General features: G+C 37.2%; 1 protein-coding gene across 1 annotated transcript in view; it reads left to right on the forward strand.

The window, feature by feature from the left end:
• Window positions 1-23,529, forward strand: part of FRY (FRY microtubule binding protein) — a 154,659-nt gene that overhangs the window by 115,962 nt on the left and 15,168 nt on the right. The window contains 11 exon segments of the mRNA XM_062514919.1: window positions 69-239; window positions 5,467-5,607; window positions 6,244-6,423; window positions 7,117-7,278; window positions 8,130-8,204; window positions 9,261-9,431; window positions 11,546-11,554; window positions 15,158-15,358; window positions 15,768-15,929; window positions 19,361-19,524; window positions 20,376-20,565. Coding sequence (XP_062370903.1) covers window positions 69-239; window positions 5,467-5,607; window positions 6,244-6,423; window positions 7,117-7,278; window positions 8,130-8,204; window positions 9,261-9,431; window positions 11,546-11,554; window positions 15,158-15,358; window positions 15,768-15,929; window positions 19,361-19,524; window positions 20,376-20,565 — 1,626 coding nt within the window.

Raw genomic sequence — 23,529 nt, forward strand, 5'->3', positions numbered from 1 at the left:
TACATCCTAAAGCCCTGTAAATGCAATTGCCTTGTTCTTGATGTGTATTGATATTTATATTTGATTAGGTTTGTTTGGAGGAGAAGAATCCCAAGCTATCAAATCTTGCACATGTCATGACCCTTTATAAAACACACAGCTATACAAGGGACTGTGCTACCTGGGTAAATGTGGTTTGCCGTTACCTTCACGAAGCATTTGCTGATATTACTTTGAGTATGGTTACATATTTGGCCGAGGTAAGTTTTCAAAAACTTTTTGGTGTTCTAGCTCTTTTGTTGCCCAACAGCCCAAAGAGATGAAGTGTGCCAGCAAATTACTGGGAGCTCTGCATCTGTTATTTATAATTAGGAAATAAAAGCAGAAATTGGCAGAAAAAAATAGAATTACTTTAAAAAGTCAATATTGAACACTAAAACAAAAGGTGATACATCTTAAAGCAGAATCCTTCATCAGCCAGTTGGATTTTCCACTGTGAAAGTGAGAGGAAAGTGGACATTTATTTAGATCTCATTGAGGAAAATCAGAAGACTAACTCCACAATGGGTTTTCTAGAATAGTAAGATACCTTCTGCTATATAAGGATCTGGTTCTTGATACAAAATTGTATGCATTTCTCTAATACTGAATGGTATCATCTTGCTGCAAAGGTTTTCCTGTGTTCATAGTTCGTTCCTAACATTCTTCATGTGTGGAGAACAGTGCTGTTGCAGTGTTGTTACTGGGGGGGAGTCCAAGGTTCAGTTCTGCTCTTTAACATAAAGCTGCTTGATATTCTGCCCCCACTGTCAGATCACTTTCAGGACAAAAATTTTATTACAAGGTTCTCAGATTTATCCTTTCCCTGCTGAGTTGCCTTCAGTCTTCCCTCTCATCCAGGGAGAAGACAGTTCTGTATTCACAGAATCACAGAATCATTTTTAAGCTGGAAAAGACCTTTGAGATCATCAAATCCAACCCCAAATCCAGCACTGCCAAGCACACCACTAAACCATTTCCCCCACTGCCACATTTACACATTTTTAAATATCTCCAGGGATGGTGAGTCCACCCTTTTCCTGGGCAGCCTGTTCCAATGCTGGGCAACTGTTTGCATGAAGGAATTTTTCTGAACAGTCAATCTAAACCTTCCCTGGCCTGACTTGAGACTATTTCCTCTTATACTATTGATTGGTCCTCTGGAGAAAAGTACCCACATCTTCACATAAATTAACTAGTGTCTGCCAAAGGATCTATAAAAAACCCTCAGGCATCTCTGATACTGGCTATACACAAATTCTCAAGAGCCTGAAAAGCCAGGTGCTGCTCCCACACTCACTTAAGGCTTCAGAGCAAACCAAGCCCTGCTATGCCAGGCTGCAATTCCTCACCTTGCTTGGACGTGGAGGCTCTAAGTAAACAATCACATATGATCTTAAGTGATGGGGAAAGCCATTGACTCTCCTGTAGGAACCTTAAACAAGACCTTGAGGTTCTTCAGTGTCTTTTCAAGTCCAAGTACTCTGGAGAACTATCAGCTCTTCCAATGAAGAGCTCTTCATAACATTGAGCCCTCCAGAGTCAAGTGTGTTCTCCACAGTGGGAGCTTGTATTCCTAATAAAAAAAAAGGTTATTAAAACTATATTTGTAATAAGGAAATGCTATAAAAATGTAAGTGTTCAAATTCTTTCTCCTTTGCTTTCCCACCTTTAGGACAGCAGTTGTCCCTCTGTTTTCCCTTCAGTGCTCTTTATCCTGTCACTAGTGCTGCACCACCTCCACAAAGGGCATTGCTCGTGATCCTGCTCCCCTTGAAATGGGTTGAGACATGCATGTAGAGACTCTTTTCTGCATGGTTCCCCTTTGCTGTAGATTGGCGCTACCCACTGTATCAAGAGCAAGCCAGGCAGGTTTTTTTACTATAATTAAGACACATTCCTCACATAGCACCACCAGCAGCAGGATGACAGAGTTGTAAGCACTGACTTCCTTCCTCTGTATTTACATTGAATACAGCTCTGTTGAGTCATGTCTGGAGAATATTTATATGGGCATAGAGTAGCTGCCAGTCTGGTGGTGTAGCAAAAGACAAGAAACCATCTTATTCAGCCTGCTGTGGCCTTAAATTTTTTTCCCCAGCTTTCAGAATGTTTCCTCTTTTCTTCTTAGTCAATCCCCAGGCCAGGATAAACAATGTGCCCCTGTCTCTTATAAACCAGCTGTGGGATATACTGTCAATTGGTAAAGCCAAATAGGTTAAGAGCCCCTCTGGGCAACCTGCACTTGAATGTTAAAGCCATACACAGCCTAGAGCTTTAACAATCCTGGTTCAGTCTCCAGTGCTTGGGACAGAGGGAAATTGTGAGACAGGCAGGGCTTAAGAATAGCAAAGGAAATTGTATTGCAACAATGACCCTTCCAAACAGACAGGTGTAACTTCAGAAGGAGACACCGTACCACAAATCAAGACTATAAAATAAATGCTCTCAGCACAAGGTAGAAGTTTCAATTATTGCCATTCAGATAAAATTTTGTATTTAACTTATTCAAAGGCAGGTCCTTGATTATCATCAAGGGGTATGATTCTAGCACAAAATAAAACATTTGAGCTATGTTATTATCCAAATCTTACAGTGACAAGTAGTGCTCCTTACTTAATTTTACATATGCTCCATTCATGAAAAATTATAATTTTTTCTAGAAAACTACTGAGAGATCTCAATCTACAGATGAGGAAAAATCACTATTCAGTTGTGCAATAGAACTCCCAATCTCCACAACCAAAATCAGATCAACATACAAACATATTACTGAAAGCTTACTTTGGTTTTATGCTAGATTTTTTGCAGATTAATTTTTAAAGTTTAAACTTTCATCATGACAGCACACTCATTCTAGAAGCATATCTGACTTGGCATTAGTCATGTTAAACTGGTGACTCATTAAGTCCAGGGTCATGCTCAAACTTAAGTAGCTAATGCTATTAATAGACAAGAAGGGACAAGAATCTGTAGTGCATAGTAATATGCTTATGGTAGATTTGTCCACCTCCTCCTTGTTAGATGGAGGATTGCTTGTGATAAAAACATAAGCTTTTATAACCTGTTCAAAACCAAAGAAAAGAAACCATCTGTATTGCAAGGGGAGGCATGCCCTAGATAAGGCATTAACCCGAGTAATAGCTTGTCTACCAGACATGGCTTTTGTAATGCCCTCTTTATTTCCTAAAAACATTTGTTTGACTGTATGGCATTGCCTCAGAGCCGAGTGTCTCCTCACACCTCCTGCCAGATTGGGAGGGGCAAAGAGAACTGTCTCCTGTGGTAGCACCCAGCAGCCCAGGCAGCCCTTGAAATAGAAGTCTTCTTCTCCACGTAGTTCTGAATTAGTTGTTGCTTCAGGAAGGGAGCAAATGTTGCTAATGCAGTGTGGATTCCTGAGCCCAGATAATACCCCAATAGTTACCACACAGAACAAGAGAGGAATCCACAATTCTTCAAAGCAGGTCAGATGTACAAGAGTAAAAAAAAAAAAAATTCTGAGAACAGTTGTATTTCTTTTTACAAGTACAGTGGAAACTCCTTGTCCTGGAATTCTCTTATCCAAATGATGCGTTACCACAACTCCATCTTGCTGCTATTTTTGTTACATCTGGCAGCAACAGAATTCATATTGCACTAAAGGCATGTTAAGGTTGCTATTCTTTTTTTAAACAGAAATACTCTTTCTTACTGAAAATTCATTATGTATTTAAGGACATACTTGAACTATCATCCACCACATATATTCATCTGCGCAAGTGAAATCTGACACAGACCACAAATATGTCAGGTTTAAGGCCAAGAGCTGTTCCAGTCAACAAATTATTTTGACAACAAATTCATACAAACTGTAATGGAAATTACAAACTTTCAGAGATAAGATTCCTATAGCAGCTTTCTAAACAGCAGTTGGGACAAAATTCCTATTATTTCCCAAGAATTCCTTTTCCTATCCAAAAAGGGATTATCTGATGCAGTAGCCTCTGTCAGAGAACAAAAACATTTCTTTCTGTCATCCAGATAGTTTCTTGTAATCCTACACTGAAATGGTATACTGGCTGATGTGCTTCATCATATAAACTATTTGCATACAAGGAGTCAAACTTTCCATTGCAAGATCCTAATAGAAGACAAAAAACCCCTCTGTAACCCAATTTTGCAATAGAATTGCTGAGTACATTTTCACTCTCAATAAAGGTATCTGAGGGGCTGAAGGCATCTAAGGGCTGCAGCAGGTTGCCACGTACTACCTTTAATTTAAAAATTCTTACTGTCTGTTTGTAGAGGAATGGATAAGTATAATGAGTTCCCTTTATTGTGCTGTTAATAGAATTCGCTTGCTTTGTTTTATGAATCACTAATTGCTGCTCACTTTTGCTGAAGAAAGAAATCAGAAAATATTTAGTGGGATAAAATAGGTTCCATTTGCACTGGCATGAAACATTCTCATTCAGTAAAAGGAGAAACCTTGTCCTTAACCTGTCCTTAGAAGGATATCTAAAAAATTACTAAGGTCCACTTGGATAAGAATCAAAATTTTTCTCTAATGGAAGGCAGGAGGCAGCTTAGAGTTTTTATAGGCAATTTTTTTCTAGAATCAAATAACTCTAATAGCCAGTGTTAGAACTTTCTTGCCAGCCTGAGTCAGGAGGATGGTGTCTAGTATTGAGGCCCAGATAACCTCCTTGATTGCCTCTGAAATTTGTGAGGGCAGGACAGTGCATGTCACCAGTGAAAGGACATGCTGCCTGCCAGGAAATTTTCAGCTGAGATATTTCTCACATATACAAACAAATCATGGCTTGTGTCTGGAATTACTGTCACGCATACGTATGAGCACAGTTGCATTTCCAAGGTTTGTCATGGTATTCCAGGATCTACACTTAGGTGTCTGAAAATTCCAGGATTTAGATCAAGCCCTTCTTTGTATTACTCTCTACACTAAGAGAGCCCAGGGACTCCACCTCCTCCAAAACAGAAAATGTTTCTTTGGCACTTGCAGCCAGTGAGCACAGGCAGTGAAATATATTTGATAAATATTTTTTGATGTCTGAATAGTAGTAGTTTTGTTTCTTCAGCAAGTTTTCTTTTTTTCTCACTGACTTCCAGCAAATGCAGACATGAAAAGATCCGCCCCTGTTTTTATTGGATGTGCTTACCCAATTACAGTGTAAATTTTACCTACCAGTTTACTCAACTGCTGAATGTGTTTTCTGGATAAGTTAGGGCAGGCATATGTAAAATAAAATAGGCTGACATTTGGCTCCCAACTTAAGCTCTTTTTTACTTCATGCCTATATCATCAGTTGTGAAATTGTAAAATGGCATTGCAAAATCAGTGAGTGAAGAGAGATGAGGAGTACAACTGCTGTTTGTGAAGCTAGTAGCTTTTTACTTAAGAAGAAATGTCTCAAAATTTTGTTATATTCACTTTTCTTCTAACAGCTCCTAGAAAAGGGTCTTCCTAGTATGCAACAGTCCCTTTTACAGATGATCTACAGTCTTCTTAGTTATATGGACCTGTCAGCTATTCCTGTGAAACAGTTTAACATGGAAGTGCTAAAAACCATTGAAAAATATGTACAGGTAAATACTATATTGTTTTTATATTAATATAGGAACTTAGCAGCATTTACTATCATAACTTGATTTTCTATGTAAGAATTTAAGACTACATTAGCAGGGAGGGCTGCGAGTGTCTAGTTTGGCAACCTTAATACCACTCAGAGCCTGAGTGACCATTCTTTAATTATTTGCACAAGGGAGATGTAGCAAATGCAGTTTTCTTCAGAGACCTCTGTACCTAATTCCTGGCAAGTTGAAAAATACAGGAGTACTAGCAATTCACAGAGGTAAAAACCTGTGTCAAGTCACCTTTTTTATTAAATGGGGATTCTGCTATGGCCCTTATATTTATTCATACTGATTAAGACATTCAGGTAGGAGATTTTAAATCCTCTGCCAAGTCGGCTGTGTCCACAGGTCTCCCAGTTCCCTAACAGTGATACCTTAGGCAAGTCCTGGTCTTAGGCAAGTCTGGTTTCTTGGTTGAAATGATTCTGCAATTACACACCTTGTCACTGGCCAAGAGAGACAAAAGAATACGGATATTCCAATTCTACATTTTAATTCTGTTGTAAAAAATAAAATTGTAAAATGTAAATAATCTTGAATGTGTGCGAATCTTGCTTTCTATTTGCTGAGTGAATGTATTATTTCTAGAGCATTCACTGGAGAGAAGCCTTGAATATCCTGAAGTTGGTAGTTTCTCGTTCTGCCAGTTTAGTTCTACCTTCCTATCAACATAGTGATCTCTCAAAAATGGAAATACATCGAGTGTGGAACAGTGCCTCCAAGGAGCTACCAGGGAAGACTTTGGAGTTTCATTTTGATATTTCAGAGGTATTTTTTGTAGTTTTGCAACTTAACACCTTAATTGTGACTTCTGACTGGACTCCTACAGCAGTCTTTATCCTGCAAACCCTTGTAACTTTATAGAACTGAATGGTCCTAGTGACTTCAATGGGCAGCTCACTTTATTGTTAAGAGGCTGCAGAATTGTTTGCAGCATTATAGATTATTTCATATAGATAATAGTGAGCTATTGAGGTTAAAAGGAAATACAAGCATAAAAAGTCATATGGTACTATTTCCTTTCCTGTCAGTACATTTCTGGAAAATGCTGAGCATCCTATTGTCAGTCCAGGAAAGCATTTTAATACCTGTTGGAAAAGGGCCAAAATGTTCAGCGCTCTTAGTAAAAAAACTAAAAATATGCAAGAAGTGCAGATTTGGAATTAACTTCGTAAGATTTCTTGGGTTTTTGCTGGTTCTTATGTCAGGAACTTGTGTGGGAGTTGCTTTGAGTATTATCTATCCATGAACATAACTTCTGGCTACTAAGTATGGCAGTTCCTACTGAGACATTCACCTTTTAAAATAAGAAAAATAGCAAGTGATGTGAAATTTGCTGCACTCCTTGTTTTATCCCTGTATATGATCTTCAGAATAATCTTTTCCTCCAACTGAAGCAATATGGCTCTTCTAAGTCCATCCTGAAGCAGGGTGCTACTGAATAATTACTCTCTGTTTAAGACTCCAGTTATTGGGAGACGATATGATGAGCTGCAGAGTTCTTCTGGGCGAGATGGTAAACCCAGGGCAATGGCTGTCACCAGAAGCACTTCTTCAACCTCATCAGGATCTAACTCCAATGTCCTTGTTCCTGTGAGCTGGAAGAGACCCCAGTACTCTCAGGTAGGTAGCCCACTTTTCATTAGCAAGTTGCAGTCAGAGCAGCAGAATTAACACATGCTTGGGTCTTTAAATGCTTGTGCCCTCTGTGCCCTGTGCAGTGCTCCTGGCTGCCTGGAGCAATGGCAGCACAACATCTGACCCTGTGTGCTGAGTGTCTTTCTTGAACTCAAAAATGGACTGAGTTATGTCCATCTTCTATCCCAAAGCTGTTTTTCTTCCAACTTGCAGGAAATGCATCTCTTTAAGACCTCTTAAGTCTAGGTCACTTAAGTAAATGCAACAGGTGAGTTCAGATAGCAAGAGGAGCAGGTAGATAGCTTGTGCAACTTCTGGAGTTGTTTTCTTAGGAAATTCAATAAAACGAACAATTTTCCTAGAAGTGATATTTGGTTAATGATTTTGATTATCTGCCAGTTAAAATAAAGCCATGAAGACTAAACTTGGTTTTTTGCTTTTTTGGGGTTTTTTTTGCCTTTTTTAAAATTTAATACAGCAGGTTATATAGCAGTGACTCAGGCCCAATTCTGAAAAAAAATAAAATAAATTAAAAAGCATGTGCTTAATTTTAGGCTTCTGAACTGTCTTTTTGAAGTGATGCAGATGATCCAATGTTTCCTTAATATACTCAATGGCATTTATAGACTAATGTAAATATAATAAACAGCAAAATCATTAACAGCCATTTTTATGTTTCCTTGATGCATGGTTGCTCTGAAAATAATCCATTGAGCATTTAATGACCGATTCTTTGGCTGGTTCCTCCTAACTAAAAATTGCTAATGTATGTTTCTAGCCACAGGGAGAATTGGTGGTTAAAAACATGCTCACTTGAGAAACATCTTGTTTTCTAGAAAAGGACAAAAGAAAAGCTGGTGCATGTCCTTTCCCTGTGTGGTCAGGAAGTTGGGCTGAGTAAAAACCCTTCAGTAAGTAGCCTTGTATGGACCAGTTTTTTGTTTCATCATGTCCTAAGCGTTGAAAAAGCGAAGAACTGTGTTTCCGAGAGTTGCTGACCAGATTTGCACAGTTTCAAAATCACTGCTGTCATTATCCTTTGTAGTGGCCCAGGCTGTTTCTCAGCATATGGACCAGGGAGTGAATGGCCCTTTCACTTAAAGAAGATTCACTTTGAGAGCTGTGTGTGGTTTTCCTGTGAGAATCTGTGATGCTGTAGTTTTTACTTATGCCATCTCAGTGGGTAGAGGGTAATGACCTCTCTGTTACCAATCCAGAACCTTTATAAAGTAAAAAATTAAATTACAGAAATACAATGGGAGGGGAGAGGGTGTGTGGGTTTGATGTTTCCATTAGGCACTAGTTCTGATGTTACTCTTTAAAAATTAGTGCTATCTGGTGCCAGGAAAAGGGTGATTGATCACCCAGAGTGGGAAGCTTTTAAAATATTTATTAAATATTTTCTACAGCGAAAAGATAAATTTCTGAATGTTTTTGAATGTGGTGTATGTCACTTGCATTATGGAGAACAGGTCCTTTGTTTCTGCAAGACAGGAACTGTTTACTTTTTGCAGCTAAATTGCAGACACAAGTATACTCAGAGGGAAAGAAAAAAATACAGCTTACTGTATTTTCTAATCTTGACATATTTTTTAGCAACTTGTTAACTGTTGGGTTTTTTTAAATGAACTTACTATATCATCCCCTTTGACAGTATTTTCTCTGCTACGTTCTCTGAATTTTGTTCCTATATATGTATACAAACATCCAGGCAACATCAATCTGCAGCCATTAGGAGGTAGCTGTAATATTCTTGGATGTGTTCCCACAGTATGAAGTTGTTTCTTTGTACAAGTTTAATCTGAAGGCACCTGTCCAACATAAATAATAAAGAGTGTTCTAAAAATACCCAGTGAAGGAATTAGGTGTGTACTGGAAATACAGTCTTCTGAATAACCAATTACAGCTTTTAGGAAGAAACAACCAGAGGGAACAGTTTGTAACAAAAGAAATCCTTTGAACTGTAGGTGATTTTTTCTTCCTGTGGTGATTTGGATCTGATTGAGCACCAGACGAGCTTGGTCTCTTCAGAAGACGGAACAAGGGAGCAGGAGAACATGGATGATTCAAACAGTGAACAACAATTCAGAGTCTTTAGGGACTTTGATTTCCTAGATGTTGAACTGGAAGATGGGGAGGTACAGTATATTTTCTCTGAAACAGCTTTTTATATTAAAACACTTTTTATACTCCTTCTGCTAAACACTTCTCTTCTTGTAACCTAAAACTTTAACTGTGTAACTATAAATGTATTTTTAAGTTCAGATTATTTACGATCTTCACTTAGTGTTTATTTCGGTAGCGTAACAGTAAAAAGACTACCACACCCTTCCTTTCTGAATCTACTTTAGGAAACACTGCAAAACTGGTAGTGGAAAATAAAGCCTCTGTTCTAGTACCTTTCTGGTGAATTTACTTTTAAGTGAACTTACTTTAAATACAGTTTATAAAGATCTAAATTGTTAAGAAAAAAATATATATTTGCTAATTAAAAATGTATAAAATGAAGTTGTTCCAAATCTGTTGGTTCCTAAGGAACCCTCTGAAACATTAATTCAGGCCTTCAGGCTGCTGTTATTCCTGCAGCTGCCAATGAAATCACTTGGAGATGTACCTTCCTCTCTGCTGAGGTGTCTGTGATATCATCATTTCATGCAGGAGCTATGCAAAATCCTGAGCACCTAGATCAAGTCTTGACAGGTGGAGCCTGTCAGCTCACCTTGAGCTGAAACTGCTGAAGGGAAAAAATTGAAGAATTGATAAATTTTTGGGGGCTGCACCCTTTAACCTTGCTAATATCAAACTTGTGGTATTTCTTTCTATATGATCAGGAAAGACCAAAAAATGAATATCTGTTGCCAAACAAGTCTAACAATTTTGTTGCTGTTTAAAAGTTCAGAAATTGTTAGTTCTTCTGAAGGACTTAAGACTCAGATGTTCAGCAAATCTAGAGTTTAATAACTTGTCATAATCTGGGCTTGTTTTTAACATAAAGTCTCTCAGCCATCACTCTTAGCCCTGAGAAGAACATGTGTACAGGAAGAAATATTCATTTTTCTACCTATTTGTGTTACAGTAGTAAAATAAGTTTAAGGTACACAGAACACTCAGATGTGACTTCATGTACGTCTGATTTTTTTTCCAACGAAGAGAAAGGATGAGGGAATGGGGGGGGGAAATGTCCCAAAGTCCTTATTTTTCCAAGTCAGGAATTTCTGTATCAAAATTAGTAATCTTTGCTCACAGCTGCCCATGACTTTGCTAAGGAAAAAACATCAACAACAACAAGGAAAAAAAAAACAAAAAAAAAAACGAAAGGGTCGTTGGCAGCAATGCTTGAAAATACATTAGACAAATATTGAAGGAGCTTCAATGTTCCAAACAAGGATGAATGATAAAACAATAATGCCAAGTTGTTTGGCAAAAATATACTGGCTGCAGTAGTTTCTGTGTCTTAAATGCTTTCAAGATATTGCAAAGATGTAGGACTGCAACTTTGACTGAAGATCACTTGATAATTTTTTGTCCACTGAAATTCAGGAATTTCTTTCTCTTCACCAATTAAAACCATATAAAGAGTATATATAATCATGCAGAGCAATTCCTTTTAAAGTAAATTCGCTTTCATGGACTGTGACTTTGCAATGACTTTTTTATACATGTGGCCAACTTCAAGACTGAGGTCTAAATTAATTGGCATCCTACTAGTCTTAAGTTGGTCTTGAAACAGATACCAAGCTTCTCTAGTTTTATGTGAAGTAATATCCAAAATGTTGAGTTTCTCTTAGTGGCTTTTAAGTTGCCCTGGATTGCATTCCAAACTTTAGTTCAGACTTGACTTACTACTGTTTTAAAAATAAATTCAGACCTGGTGGGAAAGGCTCCTTCTCTAATGACTGAGCTGAAACTGTGACATTTACATCATATCTAAGTGTGGTGTATTCATAAAAATGAAAAAACAGTGATAGAAAACTTAAGTTAGCAAGAGCAACATCAGTCCAAAAGAGTGCATATGACTTTAACAAGCCAGTGATGCTTGGATCAACCCCAGACACAAGGTATACTTGTTTGAAGTTTCCTAGTAATGTGAAAGCAAGAAATAGTTATTTTCAGATTTGAAAGGTAGAGTTGAAGTTTCTGTGATAGTATTTGTTAAAATTGTAGGCAAATGTTTGTCTATGATGTCTTTAATGCAGTGATTTTACATAGATTCTTTCTATTTGTTTTTCTGTCTGTTATATCTGCTACCCAGGAACTTCAGGTAAGAATGCTGCTTGAACTCAGATGTGCCAGCATATGTTATGCCTTGTTGCAAATTTATATTGTAGAATAACACCATAGTTTTGCTGTTGCCTCCCCCCTTCAGTGTGTGTGTGTAGGTGAGTGTGTGAGTGTGTGTGTGTGCGTGCTTGCATTTCTGACAGGTGCTTCATCTTTTGTCTTGTATTGGAAATATTTTTGAGGTATTTTTTAAAAATTCTGCTTCATTTTATGTTTGTTTTTGACATGTTCAACAATATTCACAAATTTTAAAATATCTTAATTCTAGTATCAGTGTTTTTCAGACTGAGCAGTTTCTCCTTGTGGTATCTTTGTGCATGGTTAATGTATAGAAACGTCATTATTTATAGAATTTGGGCCATATGTAGGGAAAAATAATATATAATTTCTACGTTTTCTGCTGTGTCATATTGATTCCTGTTTGCATCTTGCTAAAGCTGATGTCTGAGACCCCTTAAGACAGTTTACATTATTGCTATCAGACTGAATTTAATTAAATAAATAAATTAATTTCTACCACCTCATTTAATACAGCTGTATGGTCCTATCAACTTTGCTGGACTCATTTATCCTGTGAGGAAAGCTGAAAATCCACATCAGTCATTGCCAGTTTGGGACCTACATTTTAAGTTTGTCAATGTATAGAGAAAACTGAAATGACAGAGATTTTAACGAGTTGTACAAACAACACAGAAATCAGCAACCACATAATTTTGCATATCTGTTTCTGATGGTTTGTACATCAGTTATTATGCAAACACAACCCCAGAAATCTTTGTCTCAAAATGCCTGCGCTGTAAGAGATACATCCATATGGCAATAGTGCCTTACTATGTAGTTCCACGATACTTCTGCCTATACCTTACAATATTTGAGTTCTTCCATTAACTTTGCATATTTTGTCAACACAGTAAGGATGAAAACCTGTGTGAAAGAGGTTTTGCATGATTCTTACTGCCTCTGTGGAGGAGCTTTACTGCTCTCCCCCACATAGGATTACCTTCCCTTCTGTCTCTCCTCTTCCCTGGGCTGTTGTAAAGTTTGAAGTAGCTGCAAGGGCACATCTGCTCCTTTACCAGAGGGTGGTGACTGTAGGAAGTTCTGTGTGGTACCTGCTCACCAGACACACTTATAACATGGCTGTTTCCCTCTGAATTGATGTTTATCACTCGTGACTTTTCAGATGAGAGATGGCTTTGCTCTACTGTAGATAAAAATGAACAGCCTCTCAAATACATGTTTGCTCTTTCTTCTTAGCTGTTAAAAAAAGATTGCTAAACAGGCTACAAAAACAACAACTCCATCTTCCTAGACATGTGCTGACCTCTTGTTTAAACTCGATATGGCTCTGGGTGCCCCTGTAGCAAACTTACACTAATCCAAATGCTATGGGTATTTGAGTTACAGTGTTTCATCTCTTTTACCCTTTTCCCTCACTTTTAATTCACTACCCCTTCTAACTGCATGCCCTGGAAGTGTTCCCTTTTTTTATTCCCTTTTTATTATTTTTTTTGCTTGCTTCCTTCTTTAAGGCTTGCAGAATAAAACTACAACAGGAAATACTCCCCTAGACATGGGGTGCTAAATTTACTGGTGGTATCATGAGGATAAGGGTGTGATAACAGTCATCTTTGCTTGCTTGCTTATTTATGTCCTTTTGTCATTTGTCAGTTCAGTAATTGATGTGTTTGTGAAGGATGTCTCATTGCTGCATGTGTTCTCCAGCCTTTGAGGGGGAGGATGGACAACCAAAGAATATGTTAAAATAAATAGCTTGAACTGAACAGTCATTTTTATGATTTAAAGAGGCCTGACTTCTGAAATCAGTTGTGTTCTGTTCTGTTTCCACAAAAACTATCATATGATACCAGTCCCAGGATGAAAACACAGGGTTCTTCCAATGGTGTGCCAGGCTTCATAAAAATTTCTTCTTCATTTTCTCTGCATTTCAGTGCACTCCTTAGTTTTACATATTCTTGTGAATTGCAAGGGCTGCCTTTTTCCTTAGAAATATTTTTTTTTCTATTTTCATCATATTTGTTCTTGAAACGGTGAGCTTAATGAAACTGAACTATCCCTCCTATTCAAATTCCACAGTCCATTGCATGAAATGGTAATGATGCAAAATTATAACAATTTGTGCAAGTTGCTGATTGTTAAGGAGGTAAGATTGCACTTTAGTTAATTTCACTTTATGCAGTTTGGTCCCCACTCAGTAAATGTCTGAGTAGTCCCAAAAGGGCATCACTCAAATGTTTAAAATCACAACTCTGCTTAAGGGTTCTTACTGAACTGAGACCTTTTTCTCAATGACTGCACATAATTTTGATCTGCATAAACCCAGAAAATAATCAGTTATTTGAAAATAATATTATCTTTTAGACAGAACTATTTTTTTTAAATTAGTATTTAAAGTATCACTGTCAGCTTGAATTTTCACCAATTGATTTGTTTCTTTAAGCACATTGCAACTTACAGAGTCTTGTTTAAAACAGGAAGCCCTGAACTTTAAAAGGAAACATTTTTCTCTGTGAATTTCCTTCCCATGTTGATGCAGGATTGAGGGCTTTCACCTAGCTAAAGTACCCAAAACTGCATCTGAATACTTCTGGGGGGACCTTCCTTGCTATGTAAGGGCTTTCTTGCCTCTGGAAGTCCATGGCAGGAGCAGTTGTGAATGTGATCCTGCCTGCATTTGCCACAGAGGAACTTGGATAGACTTAGGAAGGAAGCGAGACATTAATGCCATCAAGGAAAAGGCATACAGTCCCCTGGAAATATATATAAAGTAAATAAATGGAAAAAGGGTGGGAAGCTAATTTTCATTTTTATATATGAAAGAAATAAACTGATCTTTGTATCAGTTCACCAGCCTAACAAACAGTTACAGAATTTGCTTAATGCACTCAGCTTTATGTAATTGTGTGTGGGATTGGAACTGAAATTTTGATAAATGTAAAATGTTCGGTCCATTTGACTGTGTCCTTTTTATAATGTGAGGTCACAGGCAATGCTTATCAGGCTATTCCCAAAATACAGTTTAAAATCATTTAAGTAGATTAAAAAATAAGCAATATGGGCCTAGAATAAAAGTCTAAAAGATGTGCTGCTTAAGGTGTTACATTTTTTGTGTAAAGCAAGGGTTTGTTCATATCTACTCACCATTATGATTATGTATATAAAGCAAAGAATCTAAAATCTTTAACATAAGTTTTGCAATTGAACCACTGGTATGAACTGTGCTTCTAATACTTTTAAACTTCGTGAAAAAATCCTTTAAAATTGCTTTCAAACCTTTCCTTTGCGTGTCACTGCTCTAGAGGAGTGTGTATATGTGGACTTAGGAAAACAAATTCTTAAATTAGTAAATGCATGAAAAATATCTAATAATGAAAAGACTGAGTGTTCATTTAACTGCCATTTCCATGCTTCTGCTCTTATCTCCAGGCGAACAAGCGAGATAATGCTTATTTCAAGTTTTTACTATATTTTTACATAAAAATATTTCTGGAGCTAACTTTGCTCGTGTGTTAGCATATGATTAGATTTATATCAAGCAAGCTGACCCTCTGTCTGATTTCAGGGTGAGAGCATGGACAACTTCAACTGGGGGGTGCGCAGACGGTCCCTGGACAGCCTGGACAAGTGTGACATGCAGCTGATGGAAGAGAACCAGCTCTCAGGGAGCACACCCAGCCTGAACAAGATAAACCATGAGGACTCGGATGAGTCGTCAGAGGAGGAGGACCTGACCACCAGCCAAATCTTGGAGAACTCAGATCTAGTAAGTTTCAAACTTGAAATTTAGGAAAAGATAGGGTGGTGGGTTTAAATAAGCTGGGCTTTTAGTTTCCTCAGCCCAGGTGCAATCTAATGAGCTGAAATTTGTGGGTGCATTTTCCCTTATTTGCAAAGGTAAAAAGGAACTTTAATGCAAAGTTTGAAACACAGGATTCATTAGATCTTATTATTTACCTTTTTTACTATGGGACAATTTTTGACAATTGGCCAATGGTAAATCTTCCTGATGTATTTAATGTTCAGAGAAATAGAACAAGACTCCAGGTTGGTAAGCAGTGTCAGATTTTCATTGTTCACTTCTGGGATGCTTTTAACAAAATTTTTATGACAGAAATACTGAAATATACAACTATATACTCAGTTCTTTTGTGCTTTTATTGTCTTTTAAACAGATTATAAATCTTTCCCCATCTGAGGATGCAAATCATATTGACTCCCTTTCTACGTCATGTGATACAGCCTCAGCAGACCCTCATCATTTTAACATGGGAACATCCAGCTTTGGTGTGTCTTTGCCTGGTATGAATAATCTCCAGGTATCTGAAGGACCCAAGGTGAATACATTTTTTTCCTTCTTTTCCAACTGGACTGTATTTTATGTAACACAGTTGTAATTTTTTTTGCTTGCACTTTCATAAAGGGTTTGATCTGTGAAATCAAGTACATTCTGGCTTCCTCTGTCTAATGGCATAGTACAATACATTCATGCACTACTGCACTTTCATACCATTTCCTTTCTACTTATACATTCTTCATTTAGAGGTTTTATTTATTGTTTCTTAAATATGCTGCACTACATATGCACCAAAATACTACAAGCTTGTCAAAAGACAAGTTCATGAACTGGCTGTAAGTTACAGCTCCAAGGCAATATTCTTCTGTTCTTCATGCTGAATTAAAGAATGATATGCCAGCTCATGTGGTGGGTGTATGCGTGTATTCTCTGAAATATTTTTTATGTGGGGATCTATTGTACAGTTGTGTGCCCTGGATTCAGTACTTGCCTTTTGGCAGACACGCAGAAATTTTAAATTCATGACCACAATATTAAACCATCCTGGGGGTGGGGAGGCAGGATTTGCAAGGATGCAACAACCATGTTCAGCGCAGTGCATTTCAGAGAACTTCAGTATCAGAAGATGAAGACAGAGCAAGGTTGGTAAATCATTATCAATAACGGGGACAGTTTCTTTAATTTTCTGTTCCACAGTACTTGCTCTTGAGAGATGAGGTGAACCTACTCCTTTGAGTGTCTTTCCAGAAATATAATCTAGTTTTCAGGGTGTGTGTGAATTAGTGGCTTGATGATACTGTTGGCTTCTGTCAGTAAAGCTTCTCTATCATGCCTCAATTGTGAGACTTCTGCAGAAACAGCAGTGTAAGAGACTGGGGCACAGGAAGAATATATCTTCTGTAATCATTGGCTTTCCTTCTTGCCCTTGCCCCCTCCAAATGCAGCCACGCAAAGAAATGATACTGCTAGCACTGTGTGTTTCAGGAGTAATGGAAGCTTCTACTTAAGAGGTCACAGAAAAGGAGGTTGGAATTGTGCTGAATATTGAACAAATTGTGTCAGTAACTGCTGCAGTAGGAAGAAAGGACAGGAGAAGGGAAGTGTTTGTAAGGATAGGAAAAGAGGGGAGCCTCTCCAAACAGTGGCTGTGGAGAAGGTAAACTCATTATCATTTGTCAAAACAACTGTTGGTAGGCAAGTAACCACATAACAATGATAAACAGCAGAAGTTGGCAGAATTTCAGTTCAGGAAGCAGCAGTCAGAACAGACACGTTTGCAGGTGGTAACTGCAGCTGATCTCATGCATCCAGCTGCAGTAGCTGTTGGTGTGTACATTAAGAACCGAAAATCACAGTTTAGGAGTTCAGTGTATGTCTGGGGATTTGGCATCTTTACTGTCAAAATCTCTTTAATGTCCCACGTGCCAATATTCATCAAAAATTAAAAGCTGTGGAATAAGTAAGTAAGTGAAGAATGTAAAATCACAGCAGTTTCTTGTGGAATTGACAGGCAAATTCAGCTAGTCCTGATACAGGTTTAATACTGGTGTAAAACATAGCCCATGTTATAAATGTTACAAAGATTATTGAATTGGTAAGCAAAGAATGCTTTATTGGTGGGGTTGTTTTTTTTTTTTTTACTCAAAATAATTTGGAGTCAATTTCTTCAATAAAGAAGAAGTTACCCAGGTTTTAGTCAGAAAACTTGAAACTTTAACCTAAATAATTTTTATTTAATTTCATAACAGAAAACCTGAGCTCTTTACTGTTTCTCTTTTCCTCTGAATTCTTCTTTTCAGAGACCTGATGAGGTGTCATCAATGCAAAGTTTCTTTTGCTTCTTTAGTGATTTAAAAAATGTTTAGTTGTTGCATTATAAGCAAAACCAAAAAATACCTAAACCTTTAAATAGATACAGTAATTGAGAGAAACAGACTGATTATGTAGCCTCTTCCTAGATGTTTAAATGCCAAAGTCCAGACATTGTTAACAGCACTAAATTAGTTAAACTTACTTTCTATTAAAGATAGTGGGATAATTCTATGAGGATTACAAAAGTTCAGATGATGCTATACTATGTATTTTTCAAGTTACCTAAACTTATATATTTCTGGAAGTGTACCACAGTCCTCCATGAATATTCAAAGTTCACTTTTCTATTTTACTTTTGGGGCATCATGTTAGACTCCAGTGGGTGGGAGGTGTTTACTTCCTCTTCCTTCCTCCCTTGCTGTATCCCATGAAAATGTGTTTTCCTCAGTCATTGCAGTGAGGAAGCTGCAGTGGTTCTTTCAAGCTAATATTTAATATTTGAAAGTGGTTATTACTAAGTACTTCTTGAATAAGCATTAAACATTTGCACTTTTTAGCAGGTGCTTTAGTTCCTATTTTGTTAATTCAGCCATATAGCTTGCGTCTCTCTTTTCAAGGTGGTTTGGGCTCTGATTCATTTCATTCACCCTGAACTCAGGAATATTCCTATCTCTTTTGTTTAGAAAATAAAGCAAACCAAAAGATTATTCTACTTAATTTCTAATCCTGTTCCCTCTGTTACAAGTCATGTAATTTTTAATTAATTGTATTGATTTATTAATTTATTAATTTATTTAATTAATTTTAAGTCTTAATTTTTACAAATACAATTTTTCTTAATTAATCTGTAGGATCCAAGCAGACTTGATGAACTGCAGAGGGCCACTTTTCTCTTAATTCCACTTGCCACAGATTTCCCTCCCTATTAATTCCCAACATATGTCTGTACATGCACATGGACATATGTGCACAAAGATTTGAGCAACCCACTGCAGTCATCCCTACAGGAGCTGCTTTGGCTGCCATGGATGAGACAGACAAAAGCCATAAGATTAAAGCTGAAACAAAACTTGTTCAGACTAAAAATGCGAGAGAAAATGGAATGTTTAGAAAAGAAATCATGAGCTTTAAGTGCTGATAGAGAAAAAGGAGGGAAATTAAGCATAATCCTTTTAATGGCCTGTTGGAATGCTTGGGTTTATCTTGAATGTAAATTACATGTTAAAATTAATTCCCAATTCTAAATATGCATATAGTCTTACAGACAGTGATTGTTTTCAATATATTCTGAGAGGCTTTAGTATAGTCTTGGACACTATAAAGTGTTAAGAGACAAGTACAGACTGACAGTAACAAGAACCCTATTGTTTTTCCTGAAAAATTACTTCCTTGCTATGTTGCCACATGCATTGGAATATGAAATTCTTTGCTAGACAAGTTGAAAAATATGCCTTAATATTAATCCAAGGCAGAAAGTTGAGCAAATGCAGTATTTTTGAAGAAGTGTAAGTTGATTCACGTCATTTATAACCTGTGGCTTCATGTCTGTGCAGTTTGACATGTTGTCAGGTGGGGTTTTTCATTAAATGCTTTCTATTTATTAGAGGAATTAACTTACTAATTTGCTATTTTCTAAGACATCATCATTCACTCCCCTAGGCTGAAGCTGTACCTGAAGAGCAAGATACAGCAGTCCATGAGGATGACCTTTCAGGGTCTACAAATGAAATCCCTGGAGCATTTGAATGCAGTGATAGCCTTAGTCTGGATATGACAGAAACTGAAGAGAAAGCTGACAGGCTGGAACAATTTGCTCTTGCTAGGTACTTTCATGCACTATTATTCACACAAGTTCTTTTACAATGTACAACAAAATGGTAACAAGGTGGTAGTTAATGAAATGGATGTTTTAGCCACAGGAGTTATAAAATTCTCGTGAGTTCAGAGCAATGAGAAGACAGTGCCCTTAACTACCTGCATAATTACCACACAACTGAAAAAAAACCCAAACCTTTCATTCTAGGAAAAATAAGAGTATTTACATTCATCTATGCAGCTAGGCATAATGTATATAATACACTTAATTAAAATAAAAAGAAGGACTTTTAAAGATTTGCAGTAGTGGAGTTATTACTTAGGTACCTGTTCAACAGATCAGGTGTGCATTCATCCATCTGATTTCTCATGAAACAAAGTCTCAGTATTGTTAAAAATTCCAGCTATGTGCTCTTAAGGCTGCTTGTGGGTGTGACTGGACCACAGTATGTTATAAAAAGGCTTTAAGATTTTTTTGCATGCCATCTGGAGTTCTTTCAGATTTTGGATGCTGAGTTAGGCTGCAGTTAGCCTGGGGAGGGGGAGAGAGAGAGAGTGCTTCATTCTCTTGTAAAGTTTCAACCTTCTTCAGTGAACTGATGGTACAAGAAAACAATTCATGTGTTCTGGGATGGAGGAAGATAGATGATAATGGCCTGAAGATAGGGAATCTGATTTGGAGGTTTTTCTCATTGCAGCCAACATCTTGTCAACCTTCAAAAGTAATTTGAAAAATCATTAATATTTTTAGGAAGGATTTGTAATTGGTCCTTTGATTTTATCTCTCTGTTATAGCATATTTTATCTGCCACCTTCTTGGAATTCTCCTTTCATCACCTTTTTCTGTTTTCTCCTTCAGTTTTGGAGATGTTGATCGAAATGCCTCCCCTCCTCCCTCACCATTTTTTTCCGCCATCCTTGCTGCATTTCAGCCAGCAGCATGTGATGATGCAGAGGAAGCCTGGCGTAGTCATATCAACCAGCTCATGTGTGACTCTGATGGTTCCTGTGCAGTTTATACATTTCATGTGTTCTCTTCCCTGTTTAAGGTGAGAAAACAAGTTTAAGATGCAAAGTCATAATTTTTTTTGTGTGGCAATCAGTATTTCTTGATAGTAGCCCCAGTAATGAACTACTAGATATATAACCCTTATAATTTTGCATATTGCAGAATTGCTGTACTACATTTTCATGCAGCACTTTTTTCTGTGACCAGTTTTGCCATGAAAATACTATGTATCTCATACTTGCAGGTTTGGAGGTCACGTTGCTAAATACAGATCCACTTTAAAGAGTGTTTTCTTCAGTGCTTTACAAATAGACTGCAGGAGCAGTAACTGCAAGAGACAAGGAAATAACCTTTTTAATCTTTAACTATTGTTAATCTGTTCTTTTATCACAGACTCTTGAAATATGAGCATGTCCATGTAAATGTCAGCATAATTAAATGGTTTATATCTACTCATCTGAATAGAAATAGCTAGCTGCCACCATGTAGCATAAATTCCAGAAACTGAGTCTGAAGACTAGAAATACATTTCTCTTTTCTAAAACTGTATGCTTGCAAAGATAAGAATCTTGCAAAAAGATAAGAAAAGAGTCCTGTGTACATGTTGTTCTAAGAAATTATTATCTGGTTTTACCTGTAATTAGTTTAAAGCCTCTTTTAATTGTTTCTCCTGCAGCTGCAGGATGTTTAGCATGCTCCAGCAGTGAAAGCAGTGTCCAGGTAACTTAAGTACCTATGATCTCAGAGTACACAACGTTTTATTAACAAAGAGTACCCTGTTAATAAATACAAGTTCCAGGATCTTTTCATACATCTAAAACTAACCTGATATGAAAGAAGCATCCGATAGTAAAAATCTCTTCTTCATCATGATTCCTCTGTGCTCCACTGGAGTTGTATGTCTTATCTACCTGCACACTGTCCTCCTTTAAACATTATGACACTGTAAATATGGGTGTTATAGGCATTCTTTTAAATGCTGGTAAATAACAATTTGGAACGGGGAAAAAAACTGCAGTGCTGACTTGAGTGTTAATCCTGTGTTTATTCATTATGTCAGCTTTTCTGTCTTAATCTCAGTCCTAGAGGTTAATAGGCCTATCTGTTTAGAGACTTATTTGTCATTGATTATCCTCTTTAAAGAGGTGAAAAGGAATTGGTGTCACACTTCTGAAGACTAAATAAATAATGCTGTGCAATGAAAGAACTAAACATTACTTGTAAAGTACCTGTTTAACTCCAAATCCTAGTATGCACACACTTCATTTGCTGTTGTGTACGCCCTATATTCAGAAGATACCCTACTCATTTTCTTCAGTTGATACTGGAGGAGAAAGAAAAAGGCATTAATAATGTCAACAACTCACAATTTTAGCTGGAGTCACTGTCGTATTTTTAGTTTATAAAAATAACTTTGTTCTTATTTTCAGTATTAAAATGTTGGAGTATTACTTTCCCTTTTTTTTCATAGGATCCCAGCTTGTCTGGAATTGTATTTTGTTTCCACTATTAAACTTTACTACTCATCTGCCAACTTTGACTTTCGACCCTCATTAACAGGAAATTTCAGAAACAAGTCCTGTATGTGCTAAACTTGCAATGCAAAGTACTGCCAAAATATTTGAATGTGAAACAAAATCCTTGTTTGGAGGAGCTTGTCAACTAAATACTCAGTGAAGTGAAAGAAGTGCATTTTCCAGGGCACCTACATTTCAGTCCTGTATTAAGTTAATGGTATCTTGGATGTTTGCCCACAACAAACTAAACTTGTTTAAAATTCCTGAAATTGTTGAAGTACTTTTCCTGTAAATGAGTCAGAGATCTCTGGATTATCTGCTGCCTCTTTGTATTCCCTCAAATTTAATATCTTTCAGCAGACCAGACAGCTGCAAGACAAGTAGATTTCACATCTAACAAGTACCTTCCACAATCAAGCCCTTTTGTTATGTAAAGTCTTCTTCCCAGGAGAGGAAACATGAGGTTAAGAAGAAAACTTTCAGATAACATTTTTTTATTATTTACATGAGCACAGTGACCATATGCAAATACATATTTATTCATAATATGCTGACAGCTGGCATTACTATTCACAGTAATCCCATTTCATTCAAGGTCTGCATTCAGACCTTGCTTGATAGATTTCAGCCCCTGTAGTCTGCACCCAGAAGGAGGTAGCTGAGATGATAATTTATTATAGAACTGTTAGTCCATGTAATCGCAAAATAAATACATTTACTGAAGTATTTAGTATACATAGATAGCAAAGTACAGTCTCTCACTGTTTCACACTTAATAATTTAAGACACTCTTCAAGACCACTATCATCTCAGCTGTAGATTGATTGTCACTTTTATGAATATCTGAAAAAGGAAGGAGTGGAGGAAGATTATCTCTTACTTTTTCTGTCATCTGTCTCCGTCACTGCCTCGGATTTACAAACTCAGTTGTTGTTCCCTGGGAGGGCACTGCAGCAGCTAAACAGGTTACCCAAACTCTTGAGGAAGCTTGGAGATTTTAAGACTCAGCTAGTACAAAGCAAGTCTGACACAATCTGAGGTCAGCAATAGTCCCACTTGGAGTTGAAGGTTTCATCAGATGTTCTCCAGAGGTCCTTTTCAACCACTGGCTCTTGGATTCTCTTTCATAATCTGTTGTTTTAAATTTCCTTCCACTTCTTTGTTCTCAGCTAGGTCTTTTCTGTTGGTTAAGATCAAATCTAGATCTCTTTGCTTTGCCAGGAGAGTTATCAGCAACAGTTTCACAAAGACTTGGCTGAATCTTTGTTTCCAGAAGACATCACAGTAGTAAATCTCCAGTTGTCACCAAGCCCTATGATTCAGATGATTCTGCTTGTTGTTTACAAAAACAGTCACTTGTCTGATTTGATGGTAATTAATGATAACCCCTTGACTCTAACAGATTCAGTGCAGCAGAGAATCTGCACCATGTGAGTGAGGTGTGTAGCACTTTGTTTCTGTGTTGAAGTGAGATGGTGGAGACAGTA

Source organism: Cinclus cinclus, chromosome 2 (assembly GCF_963662255.1).
Source record: "Cinclus cinclus chromosome 2, bCinCin1.1, whole genome shotgun sequence".
NCBI classification, from domain to species: Eukaryota; Metazoa; Chordata; class Aves; order Passeriformes; family Cinclidae; genus Cinclus; species Cinclus cinclus.